Source organism: Eptatretus burgeri, chromosome 3, assembly GCF_056783735.1.
Source record: "Eptatretus burgeri isolate ZD-2024b chromosome 3, Ebu_testis_v1, whole genome shotgun sequence".
In the NCBI taxonomy this organism is placed as follows: domain Eukaryota; kingdom Metazoa; phylum Chordata; class Myxini; order Myxiniformes; family Myxinidae; genus Eptatretus; species Eptatretus burgeri.
The window spans coordinates 2,581,524-2,596,118 of record NC_140963.1 but is presented as its reverse complement, the minus strand read 5'-3'; the positions used below and the strand labels follow the sequence as shown (position 1 = coordinate 2,596,118).

General features: G+C 41.3%; 1 protein-coding gene across 1 annotated transcript in view; it reads left to right on the top strand.

The window, feature by feature from the left end:
- The window catches only part of LOC147029296 (mitogen-activated protein kinase kinase kinase 12-like), a 223,389-nt gene that overhangs the window by 36,312 nt on the left and 172,482 nt on the right, over nucleotides 1–14,595 (top strand). Inside the window, exon 2 of the mRNA XM_085872244.1 lies at nucleotides 5,443–5,626. Coding sequence (XP_085728370.1) covers nucleotides 5,443–5,626 — 184 coding nt within the window. The remainder of the gene's footprint in view (nucleotides 1–5,442; nucleotides 5,627–14,595) is intronic.

Below are 14,595 nucleotides of genomic sequence, written 5' to 3'. Positions count from 1 at the left end.
TTCCCAAAGAACCTGAAGACCCAAAGACCCCGAGGACCCAAAAGACCCCTTAGATACTTCAGACCCCTTCGACCTTAACATCATTTAGGCCCCTTATACCCTTCAGACAGATTAGATAGCTTTGACCCTTGACCATTTAGACCACTTGGACATTCTTATATCACAAACTAAATTTCAAATAAATATATCACCAACATTACAAACACATTTGCAGCAAAGAAATGTTTGTATGATTGGTGTAAATCATGCCAACACCGCAAATGTATGACATCAATCTCTGCAATGACGTGTGGAGAGGCGAGCACAGCGAGCCGATCCATGCTAGTAAATCTTGAAATATGGTCGTGCCGAGCATCTCACCCATCTTCTGACACTCTGACAATATATAAACCCAAGAAGAAGTCCCACAAAACTTGAAGGATGCCAACACAATCAGCCTCTGGAAATGTTAGGGCTCGAATAGCATCTGTGGAAACTACAGAGGTGTTAGCCTTCTGTGTGTTGTGAGTCAGATCCTGAGCAGTGTTTTGTCTGCAATCGTTTGTCGCAGGCGATTCAGCAATGTCCTGCCAGAATAACGGTACAGCTTCATGGTCAAACATGGGACAGCAGACATGGTGTTTGCAGCTTGCCAACTCCAGTAGAAATGCAGGGGACACCATATCAAGATCTCTACATCATGATAATTGACCTTAGCAAGGCCTTTCACACTGTCATTCCCTTTGGCTTCTGGTAGCTGCTCTCCAAATTTAGCTTCCCAGACAGGCCATATCTATCCTTAGACCTATGCATGATGGGATGATAAGGCATATCTGCAGTAATGGGGAGATATTAAGGGTATTTGAAGTGACTAGTGACGTTAAGCTGGTGTGTGTTATAGCACCAACACTATTCATCCTATTTTCTGCAGCCATTCTTGATGAAGCAGCACAGGACATACCACCAGGTGTGAGCATCAGGGTACAGATCTGGGAAACTATTCAACCTGTGAAGACGACATGCCTCAACAAAAGTGACTCTGATTAGTAAGTTTCTGTATGCAGAGGACTGTGCATTGGTTGCACCCAAATGAGGATCTCCAGATGGCCAACAAGTTTTCAGAAGCTTCCAGAAATTACGGTCCACAGATCAGCATTTCAAAGACTAAGATCATGTACCAACCAGCATCTGGCCAACCGTTTGAAACGCCCAATGTTAAAGTTGATGGCATGACTATCAACATTTTCAAGAAGTTCACCTCTCTTAGAAGTGTGCTTTGTGACAATGTTATGATAGGTGAAGAGATTCATGTCTACATCAAGAAAATCGGCTATGCACATGGAGGTCTCCATGACTGTGTGTGGAAACAGCATGGCATTAAAGCAAACACAAAAATGAAGGTCTTCACGGCCATTCTCCTGGCTTTTCTACTGTGTGAGACAGACACAGAGACATGAGTCGAGTCTCCGCCACATCAAAGTCCTGGAGAAATTTCACCAATGCCATCTCATATCCATCTTAAAGATCCATTGGCAGGACAAAGTCACAAACAATGAGGTATGATACCGAGCTGGTGCCTCCAGCATGGAAGCTACTCTCCATAGAATATAGCTGAGGTGGAATGGTCATGTTCTCGTATGGATGACCAACACATTCTGAAGCAAATATTGTTTGGTGAGCTGATCCAAGTTAAACGACATCTTGGCAATGAACATAAATGTTATAAGGACACCTCCAAGCAGAGCCTCAATGACTGCAACACCGACCATGACACCTGCAGCTGACCGGCTACTATGGAGAAGGCAAATGAGAGCTGGGACAATTCACTTCAACAGAAATTTATGCCAACAAGGTGATTTGAAGTGGCAACAATGGAAAGACCAAGTTATTACCCAGGCCACTTACCACCGGCACAACTTACGAGGCCAGACCTGTGGATCAGCGTGCCTGTCCTGAATCGGTCTCCGTAGTCCATAGCTGACACATCCAATCTGAAGGTGAATGATGGCTCGACATTTTTGAAATCGAGAAGTCAACCACCATCGTCATCACCATTTCCTATCAAAATGAGGTTGACCAATCTTTAAGTTTATGCTGGAAAAATCAGTTTTGTATTTTTACTCATGCCGTCTCCTCAGACACTCACTGACTCGGAGACTTGGAGACTCGGATGTGGTGCTCTCTCTCACTTCGCCACTGTTGTAATAATCGCCACTGAAAAATCTCCTCGCCTCGCCTCGTTGTCACACAATGTCTATACACGCACGTGCGCCTAACTGTTCCAAGTCAGCTCACTCGCTCGAAGGCCACCGCCGACCACGCACGAAGTACACGACGAGGTGGTATGAGCACAAAAACAAACAAACCGCAAGTCCTGCATTTCGATGAGCTGCCTCAAACAATGAGCAGGGACACACAGACACACGAAGCACGAAGCCTAATTGCAAGCTCAGTACATGATGTGCATTGTGATCACCCCATGTGTGTGTTTATCTGTTTGTCGGCAGAATTACTTGATAACAAGGGTAGCTAGAATCACCAAGTTTGGCACAGAGCTTCATTTTTGAGAATGTCTTGTGGAAGTTCAACTCTGGTGTCAGCCTCTGGCCCATTGCAATTGGAATTATCCAAGCGATACAACCATGATGCATTCAATGCACAAAAGCATAAAAAAGCATCTACCAAACCCAGGTTATTTTTTTACTTCTGGGAGCGATTGAGGCATCCGTCTGTTGCCTATACACCCCCTCCAAATAAAAGGATGTGTCAGACGATTGTGTTGCATGCTTGGAACAAGATTGCCCGTCAGGCAGGTTCTCTGCCAATGGAGCAAGTGTTGGGTCTATAACCACAAAGTATTACATGTGCATATTAGCAGGAGGCATGTTTTGGGCTAATGCAAATTACCTGGGTTATTTAAAAATATTTTTGGGAGCAATTGAGCCAGCGGTCTGTTTCCTATACACTGCCCAAATAATGGCAGGGGCGGATCGAGAAATTTTTTTGAGGGGGCTTCACTGAAGGTTAACTTGTTCTCATACTGTGAAATATACCGCCAAGCCTTATTCAAGTCAATGTAATCGTCGAGGAAAAAAAGGTTCATCGATCCAGAGCGAGCAGCGTCCGACCATAAAATTTACTTTCTCCACAGGGAAATTTGGGAATATCAAGCGACTTGACGAAAAGGCCTCAGGCCCGTCGCTAACCGATTCTAAAGAACAGCTGAAGATTTTGGAATCTTTGTGACAGATCTTTACAACAACAATGGAAATACACAAAATGTTTCCAAAGCAAATCAATGAAAATATCGAACGGACAAGGACAAAATGGGGCGAAATGACCCCGAGCACGAAACCGAACCTCGCCATTGTGGATCATCAGATCATTAATTATAATAATGGACGATGGAGCCACTGAAACGTTGAATTACCTGGTGGGATAGTTCCGAATTGGACTGCGCTTTGCTCCGAAAATGTTGCCTTTCTCTTGGGAGACATAACTAAACACTGAGTCGCAGGGATTAATAGAGAAAAGTATTGTGGATCGGATGAATTTCCGAATGAAAGCAACAGACGTGTGATTGGCGATTGTCCAGTGATATCTTGCATGACGATCATGTGACATAATTGTACGTGCGGAGGGGGAGGGGGAGAGGGGGTTCACGTGCACCTGGTGAACCCCCCCCCCCGCCCTGGGTCCGCCATTGCAAGGGATGTGTCAGAAGAACTTGTTGCACACTTGGAACAAGTTCACCTACAGAGTGGATGCTCTGAGAGTAGTCTATTTATAAAAGGAGGATGTAAACTCACACATTAACATGTTCATGCATGTTCACATAATCCTCAAATAAATGAGACACACATATTGACATGCAAATTTGAGTTGTGAGTTAAGACTTCCCACTAAGACGATGACTACGATGACTACAACTGATCATTCCCCCCTTATTCAGGGGTTGTTTGACTATATGGTGTCATAACCAATTAAGACTGAAAAAAAGTCGAATTTTTAACAATGCAGAACCAAATTCGGTATTTTGTCATTGTAGGTAACGAGTCTATGTTCTTACAATTGTATGTGTAGCCAACGAAGGATTGATACCTGTTGTCCTTCCATTATAACAAACTCTCATGACAGGCTGGCTACGAAAACAAATTTGGAGCTGGCAGGATAGCCTCGACTCGAGGTTTGCGCACTCTCCCCTGTGAGTTGTCTTGCCTGGGTTCGAATCTTGGCCCAGCTAAAAACTGTCATCACAGTGTTTCACAGGCAGAGTGATTCATCAGTGCGTGCGAAATCCCTCGGATGCGTGTTAAACTGGGTGTCCCATCTGCTGACAATTAGTGGACGTTAAGTACATCACGGCCTTCGTGAAGAGTAGGCGAGCTGTCGCCAGCACCCTGAAGCCCAAATCCTACTCCAGCCTACAGAGGGCACTGCATCAGCGGCGCAGCTGCATTCCCAACAAATGATGGCAAACCGCAGCCACATGCTGCACATAGGAAATAAGAACCAGAGAGTTGGTGTCAAAGCCACCCAATGCTCGCCTGTTTATACATTTATCGTTTTTAAAAGACTAGTCTAATAATATTTTTTTATAAAGAATTGCAGTGAAGTCTGATCCAAATAATTTTAAAGCAATATATGTATTTGTATATTGTAATCAGTAAAAAATAGTGTGGCAGATAAAAACATTAGAAAGGAAAAAACTTGCACCAAAAACTTTAACATTTTCACGCTCACGCTCACGCCGAGGGTATCGCTATAGCTCTCTGTTCTTCGAACAGGCGAGCTAAAAAGGACAACTGTGTTCATTAGATTGAAATGCCTGATGATGAAGATAAAAATGTCATGATCTGGGGGAGCCTGGAGAGTTTGAAAAACATTTTCATGATTAATTATTTCATGAATTCAATTTACAGGAATGTCCACTCAAGTATTATACAAGTTCATTACTGTTGTTGTTTTTTTGTTGTTATTCAAGTAGGCATATCCAGTAGTTACCTCCCTTGTCATGGACATCCTCTAATATGAAGCCTTTTTGATGAAGCGCTTGTCCGACAATGAGCAATATTTTCAGAAGTGAAAATAGCATTACGTTGGTAATGGGTATAATTGGGGCCCAAGCTGAAAATGTGTGTGGAAAGAAGAGTGAAGACATGCTCAGAATGGAAACAGTCAAACAGTTTTTTCTGTGGCAATTTCACACATCCAACCCACTCAGGATCAGGTTTTTCACACCTCTCCATTCATTATAACATCCAACCTGTGCTGATGTGGTGCATAATCTTTTTATATTCGGTTATGATCTGAAATGCCACGTATTTTAAAAATATTTTCATAATTTAACACCAAGATGCATGATAATGATGATAAAGATATTTTTTGTGATGATGTGGCAGATGCAGCGCTTTTATAATGAGAAAAATGTACCAAGTATAATGTGTCAATGTTGTTCCTCAGACCAATGGGAGGTTCCGTTTGAGGAGATATCAGAGCTACAGTGGCTGGGTAGTGGTGCCCAGGGTGCTGTATTTCTGGGGAAGTTTCGTGGAGAGGACGTGGCCATTAAAAAAGTTCGAGAACAGAAGGAGACAGATATCAAACATTTACGGAAGTTAAAGCATCCTAACATCATCACTTTTAAGTGAGTAAGATAATAACTGAAAATTTTAGATGGAAAATTTAAGCTGAAAGTGAAATAATAACATGCAAGTGATAGAGATTGCTGATGGTTCGAATGTTATCCACGTTTGTAGATGGTATTTCCTTCAATATATTTTTTCAGATGAAATTTTGAAACAAAGTATGTTTGTGAGATTGAATTGTGCCATTCAAATGGAAAAGCCGACAAAAACTGTGGTGAAGTGCAATGTGTAAAAAAAAAATATATATATATATATATATATATATATATATATATATATATATATATATACATATATATATATATATATATATATATATATATATATATATATATATATATATTTATACACACACACACACACACACACACACACACACACACACACACACACACACACACACACGTGCTTGGCCGATTTTGGCAATTTTTTGGGGAATCAGTAGGTTGGAGTTGGTGTGATTACTGACAACAGTACTTGCTGCATACAACCCAGAATCATTGAGTAGCTTTCACCGAAAAACAATGTTACATTAATCTCGACGTTTGAAGGATGTGATCACAAACATTATTCTTTATAAACAACTGCATACACACATACATACGTACATACATACATACATATACATACATACATACAAACATATATACAAACATACATACACACATACAGACATATACACACAGAAACACATACAATAATACATACACACATGCACACATAAATACACACATACATACATACATACATACATACACAAACACATACACACATACATACATACATACAGTACATACATGCATATACACCACACACACATATACGCACACACACATACAAACATACATACACACAAACACATACATACAAAGATACATATACAAACATACTTACACATATACATACATACACATATAAACATACACCACCAGTCAAAAGTTTTAGAACACCCCCATTTTTCCAGTTTTTACTGAAATTTAAGCAGTTTAATGTTTCAATGTACTCTGAAATTAAAGCAAAGAACAAATAAACAATTGCAAATAAAAAAGAAATCATGGAATAGTTTTGTTGAACAAAATTTAATCGAAATTCCATGCCGACATTCCATGATTTGAAGCCTTCAGTCTTGTTCTTTTCTTCTAAGATAGTTCTGACATAGCCTGGAGGTATGTTTTGGGTCGTTATCTTGCTGAAGGATGAACCCCTGACCAACTAGGCGTAGACCAGAGGGTATTGCACAGCACTGCAAAATGCTGTGGTAGCCCTTTTGGTTCAGGGTGCCAGTCACTCTGTGCAAGTCACCAACTCTGGGTCCAGCAAAAGAGCCCCAGATCATCACCCTTCCTCCTCCATGTTTGACAGTTGGTGTCATTCACTGAGGAACCTTCCTTTTGCCTACTCGATAGCGTACAAAAACCCTACGTGATGAACCGAAGATTTCAAATTTTGATTCATCAGTCCAGAAGACCTTCTTCCAGTTTTCAGTGGTTCACTGGTGGTGCTTCATGGCCCAGACAAGCCTCTTTTTTATTTTGCCATCTTAGCAATGGCTTTCTTCCTGCCACTCAACCTGTCAAACCTGCAGCTGGAAGTCTTCTCTTCACAGTTGAAACTGAGACTTCCTTGCTTCAACCAGTGTTAAGCTGTGCTTGAAGCTGCTGTCCTGTAATCCGCCTATCACGCAAGCTGTTGACTCTCAGAAACTTGTCTTCTGATTGTGTTGTGGCTTTGGGTCTGCCAGACCTCTTCCTGTCAGAGTTTCCTCCAGTTTCCAAGTGCCTTTTGATGGTGAAGGAAACTGTACTCACTGACACCTTGGCTTACTTTGCAATTTCTCCAAAAAGGGAAGACCGACACTTTTTAAGGTTATAATGGTCTGTCTGTCTTCCTTTGTTAATTGTCTTTTTCTCACCATTATGATAGCAAGATACTACTTCCTGCAGTGCAATATTGTCCAACTAATGCTTCAGAGGGTGCAGCAACACATTCTGTTCGAACACTGCTTTTATACAGACAGAGGGTTTGTAACTAATCAACAAAACTTGGGACACCTGTAGGAATTGTTTGCATCAACTTTCAAGGCTGAATTTACTTCCATTGCTGCAGAACAGCTGCAGTTGTTCCCTGAAAAGGGCCTTTTTTAACAACTTTGAAATTTACATAATTTTTCAGTTTTTGGTAACCTAAACTTATTTTTTTTTTCTTTTTTTTTTTTACCTCTGGCAGTTTTCCACTGAGCTTTGTACCATTTCAGGTTATTCACTGGACTTGAACTGCTTAAATTTCAGTAAAAACTGGAAAAATGGGGATGTTCTAAAACTTTTGACCAGTAGTGCAATACACAGAGATACATACACACACATACAAACATACATACATATATACATACACAAACAAACACAAACACTAACAATAATACATACATACACGCACACATAAATACACACACATACATACATACATACATACACAAATACATATATACATACACAAACAAACACACACATAAATACACACACACATACATACACCCTCGCTCCATGATGATGATGATGATGATCATTGTATATGCTTTGTTGTATATGCTTTCAAAACTAAAACAAAAACTGCTGAACCAAATCCAATCAAATTTTGTACATTGCCGAAGGGTACCCGCGTTTGGTTTCTGTTATGTTTCTGTCAGGGTAGCATATCTGGGGAAGGGGTTCAAGGTGGGGGGGGGAGACATCTCTATGTAAATGTGTATCGTATCGCACCACCCGCTGGTATCCGGTATTCCAGATAATCTTATTTCAAGAAAGTTTAAACAACTTAACAATATACAAACATGACAGTGATGTAAAAACCTCAGTGAGAATAATTCGAAATTTTCAAAATGTTTCATTTCACTCATTTAAGTGGAGGTTCGAGCTTCCCTCATTATTTTAACATGTTGCGTCATTTAAGTGGAGGTTCAAATAAAAGCATCCAACACCGAGCTTCTCAGCGAAGCGGAAATGATTTTTTGATCAAGCCATATATATATATATATATATATATATATATATATATATATATATATATATATATATATATATATATATATATATATATATATATAGACCACAAGGGGAAAACTCGAGATGTCAAGATAAGTCAATTTTGAAGAAACTGAAAAAGAAAGTTTCAAGACTTTTGTGGACTGTTTAATAACTGTCATATAGATTTCTTTTCCAGTAAAAGGAAGAGTGATCATTGGCTGATCAAATTAAGCATGTAGCATTTGCCAAGCTTTTGTGTTATTTAATTTAAGAGCAAAGAACGAATCAATGTTGCAAACTGACATCACTGGTTATTCCCTTGTTTAATAATTGCCATGCTTGTTGGTTATTAGCATACATTACATGACTGGTGATCACAGATTTTTTTTTTCAACATTAAACGGTCATTGTTTTTTGTTTGATTGGTGTTCAACGCCATACTCAAGGGTATTTCGCTTATATGACGACGGATTCTCCATTTCTTACTTCTTCTTCTTCTTCTTCTTCTTTCGGCTGCTCCCGTTAGGGGTCACCACAGCGGATCATCCGTATGATCCGCATAGTGATTTGGCACATGTTTTACGCCGGATGCCCTTCCTGACGCAACCCTGGTTGCCTCTTACAACACAAGGATATGGTACACCTATTTTAACCTGGGTATACACCGGCCCAGTATACTGGTACTCATTTCACCGACCTCGGAAGGATGACAGGCTGAGTCAACCCCCTGGTGTATTAATTCAGTGGCCCAACGGGGCTTGAACTCAGGACCTTTTGGATCCCAAGCCGCTGCCCTAACCACTGCGCCAACACCAGGCTTATTCTCCATTTCTTACTCCGTACTACTTAATATGATGGAAAGCCGGGAGGAAACCAAGGATAAACCACCCCCGCGATAGCCGAAGTCACCTCATCTGACTCCCTCATATACCTAAGCAGGTTGATTGGGCGGTGGGTACATCGAATGAGGATGGGTACTCAGACGCGCTAACCATTAAGCCACGGCATGGGTCCCATAAAAGTCACAATAAAGGTTTGACCAGGCTTGAACCACGAAATGCATCAACTACGGAGCCAATGATATAACCAAATAGGCCATTGTAGTGCTCAGAGTTTATGCTGTGAAAGTTTTACAACCTTTCATTTTTTAGTTTCTCAACTCTGAATATTATGGTGGAACAGTTAACATGAATGAAAGGGAGATAACCAGGAGTAAAGTACTGACAACTCTGGGTTTCTATTTGTTCAGCTTTGACAACACTTGTTTTTTCATTGCACGGCGAAACTTTATACCACATAAATTACTAGCTGCAGTACCCGGGAATACCCGGGAAATTTGCCCTATTTTCCTCACGCTAGTTAGACTGAGGCATTAGTTGTATGGAGAAAATTGGGAAGGCTTCTTTTATTCCTCAGATTTATGGAAGGAAGGCTTTATGCTGCCGTAATCCTCAGAGAGGTCATAGTTGAAGGCGGCCTTGAGCCACTCAATGTTTCTAGCAGCAGTGGTAACTGTCGATGTCCTGCCAAAACCCGGACCAAGAAAGCTGGAACGTGAGTTTTGTGCTTCTCTCGCCCATCGGTGTGACGCTCTATTTGCAGTTAAGCGACTCTCTCTCTCTCTCTCTCTCTCTCTCTCTCTCTGTCTCTCTGTCTCTCTGTCTCTCTGTCTCTCTGTCTCTCTCTATCCCTCTCTCTCTCTCTACAGCCGACTCCGCTTGCCTGGCTCTTTCATGAGCAGATATATCAGCAGTAAGACGACTCTCTCTCTCTGCACCCGACTCTGCTTGCCTGGCTGTTTTATGAGCAGATATATCAGCAGTAAGATGACTCTCTCTCTCTCTCTCTCTCTCTCTCTCTCTCTCTCTCTCTGTCTCTCTGTCTCTCTGTCTCTCTGTCTCTCTGTCTCTGTCTCTGTCTCTGTCTCTCTCTCTCTCTCTCTCTCTCTCTCTCTCTCTCTCTCTCTCTCTCTCTCTCTCTCTCTCTGCAGCTGACTCCGCTTGCCTGGCTCTTTCACGAGCAGATCTATCAGCAGTTAGCTGTTGCCTTGCGCGTGCAGTTCGAGAATTCAAATAACAGGAGGAGAATGTGTATGTTTAAAAAGTCAATGAATACGAACATTTTGTATTTCAAAAAACTCTAGTGTTTTTAACCATGAAGCCTTTTGTTACGATTAATATGCCGGTGCACTATTCGAAAACCTTTTTTTTTGATATATATATATATATAAATATTTTTTCATTTTTATGGAAAGCCACTTAGCGCATCCTGGAGCTGAATGTTAGGTCTATATGTGTGTAAAGTTTCATCAAGATCGGTTCACTGGTCTCGGAGTTTATTGGTTACAAACAAACAGACAGACAGACAGACAAACAGATAGAAGGACTGCCATTTATATAGTAGATGAGCAGATATATTCGCAGTAAGATGTCTGTCTCTCTCTCTCTCTCTCTCTCTCTCTCTCTCTCTCTCTCTCTCTCTCTCTCTCTCTCTCTCTCTCTCTCTCTCTCTCTCTCTCTCTCTGCAGCTGACTCTGCTTGCCTGGCTCTTTCATGAGCAGATCTATCAGCAGTTAGCTGTCACCTTGCGCGTGCAGTTCGAGAATTCAAATAACAGGAGGAGAATGTGTATGTTTAAAAAGTCAACGAATACGAACATTTTGTATTTCAAAAAACCCTAGCGTTTTTAACCATGAAGCCTTTTGTTATGATTAATACGCCGGCGCACTATTCAAAAGCTATTTTTGTTTTCTAATGGAAATTTTGTTTATTTTTTATATATATATATGTATATATATATATTTTTTCATTTTTATGGAGAGCCACTTAGCGCATGCTGGAGCTGAATGTTAGTTCTATATCTGTGTAAAGTTTCATCAAGATCGGTTCACTGGTCTCGAGCTTATTCGTCACAAAAAAACAAACAGACAGACAGACAGACACAGAAGGACTGCCATTTATATAGTAGATGTGACATCCATGGTTATTTGTTAAAGTGATATTGTGAGAGGAAACCTTATGTTGCCAACTATTGGCAGGTGTAATAACCCTGAAATTTATAAAAAGTGACATATCTGGGTTTCCCCTTGTGGTCTTCATATATATATATATATATATATATATATATATATATATATATATATATATATATATATATATATATATATATATATATATATATATATATATATATATATATATATATATATATATATATATATATATATATATATATATATTATATACAGTGGGGAGAACAAGTATTTGATACACTGCCGGTTTTGCAGATTTTCCCACTTACAAAGCACGTAGAGGTCTGTAATTTTTATCAGAGGTACACTTCAACTGTGAAAGACAGAATCGAAAACAAAAATCCTGAAAATCACATTGAATGATTTTTAAATAAATAATTTGCATTTTATTGCATGAAATAAGTATTTGATACATCAGAAAAACAGAACTTAGTATTTGGTACAGAAACCTTTGTTTGCAATTACAGAGATCAGACGTTTCCTGTAGTTCTTAACCAGGTTTGCACAGACTGCAGCAGGGATTTTGGCCCACTCCTCCATACAGATCTTCTCCAGATCCTTCAGGTTTCGGGGCTGTCGCTGGGCAACACAGACTTTCAGCTCCCTCCAAAGATTTTCTATTGGGTTCAGGTCTGGAGACTGGCTAGGCCACTCCAGAACCTTGAGATGCTTTTGACGGAGCCACTCCTTAGTTGCCCTGGCTGTGTGTTTCGGGTCGTTGTCATGCTGGAAGACCCAGCCACGCCCCATCTTCAATGCTCTTGTTGAGGGAAGGAGGTTGTTGGCCAAGATCTCACGATACATGGCCCCATCCATCCTCCCCTCAATACGGTGCAGTCGTCCTGTCCCCTTTGCAGAAAAGCATCCCCAAAGAATGATGTTTCCACCTCCATGCTTCACGGTTGGGATGGTGTTCTTGGGGTTGTACTCATCCTTCTTCTTCCTCCAAACACGGCGAGTGGAGTTTAAACTAAAAAGCTCTATTTTGGTCTCATCAGACCACATGACCTTCTCCCATTCCTCCTCTGGATCATACAGATGGTCAGTGGCAAACTTCAGACGGGCCTGGACATGCGCTGGCTTGAGCAGAGGGACCTTGCGTGCGCTGCAGGATTTTAATCCATGACGGCATAGTGTGTTACTTATGGTTTTCTTTGATACTGTGGTCCCAGCTCTCTTCAGGTCATTGACCAGGTCCTGCCATGTAGTTCTGGGCTGATCCCTCACCTTTCTCATGATCATTGAGGCTCCAAGAGGTGAGATCTTGCATGGAGCCCCAGACCGAGGGAGATTGACTGTTTTCTTGAACTTCTTGCATTTTCTAATAATTGCACCAACAGTTGTTGCCTTCTCACCAAGCTGCTTGCCTATTGTCCTGTAGCCCATCCCAGCCTTGTGCAAGTCTACAATTTTATCCCTGATGTCATTAGACAGCTCTCTGGTCTGGCCCAATGTGGAGAGGTTGGAGTCTGATTGATTGAGTGTGGACAGCTGTCTTTTATGCAGATAACGAGTTGAAACAGGTGCAGTTAATACAGGTAATGAGTGGAGAATGGGAGGGCTTCTTAAAGACAAAACTAACAGGTCTGTGAGAGCCAGAATTCTTACTGGTTGGTCGGTGATCAAATACTTATTTCATGCAATAAAATGCAAATTAATTATTTAAAAATCATACAATGTGATTTTCAGGATTTTTGTTTTCGATTCCGTCTTTCACAGTTGACGTGTACCTCTGATAAAAATTACAGACCTCTACGTGCTTTGTAAGTGGGAAAACCTGCAAAATCGGCAGTGTATCAAATACTTGTTCTCCCCACTGTATATATATATGTGTATATATATATATATATATATATATATATATATATATATATATATATATATGTATATATATATAGATATATATATATATATATATATATATATATATATATATATATATATATATATATATATATATATATTTATACAGGAAGGACTTCCAAGCAGATGGATGATGACCTTGAGCAAATTATAGAGTAAATGGAGCAAAATGATTGTGAAGTACAACATGCTGTCTACTGATTAAATTTGACAGCAAAGAAAAGATAAAAATGCCGAGGCGGTGAGAGAGGAGAGGTGCTTGGGGGAGAGAGGTGAGTGGGGGAGAGAGGTGCATGGGGGAGGGAGGCGGGTGGGGGAGAGAGGTGCGTGAGAGAGAGGTGGTGGGGAGAGAGGTGCGTGGGGAGAGAGGGGCGTGGGGAGAGAGGGGCGTGGGGGAGAGAGGTGCGTGGGGGAGAGAGGTGCGTCGGGGAGAGAGGGGCGTGGGGGAGAGAGGGGCGTGGGGGAGAGAGGTGCGTGGGGGAGAGAGGGGCGTGGGGGAGAGAGGGGCGTGGGGGAGAGAGAGGCGTGGGGGAGAGAGGGGCGTGGGGGAGAGAGGTGCGTGGACGGAGAGAAAGAGAGAGGTGCGTGGAGGGAGAGAAAGAGAGAGAGGTTGAGAGAGAGATAGGGGGTGAGAGAGAGCGGAGGGTGAGAGAGAGGGAGGGGGTGAGAGAGAGAGGGGCGTGAGAGAAAGACGGAGGGGTGGGAGAGAGGGAGGTGTGTGTGTGTGTGAGAGAGAGGTGAGAGAGAGGGAGGTGAGAGAGAGAGGGAGGTGAGAGAGAAAGGGAGGTGAGAGAGAGAGAGAGAGAGAGAGAGAGAGAGAGAGAGAGAGAGAGAGAGAGAGAGAGAGAGAGAGAGAGAGAGAGAGAGAGAGAGAGAGAGAGAGAGAGAGAGAGAGAGAGAGAGAGAGAGAGAGAGAGAGAGAGAGAGAGAAAGAGAAAGAGAAAGAGAAAGAGAAAGAGAAAGAGAGAGAGAGAGAGAGAGAGATAGAGAGAGAGAGATAGATAGAGATAGAGATATAGATAGATATAGATATAGATATAGATATAGATATAGA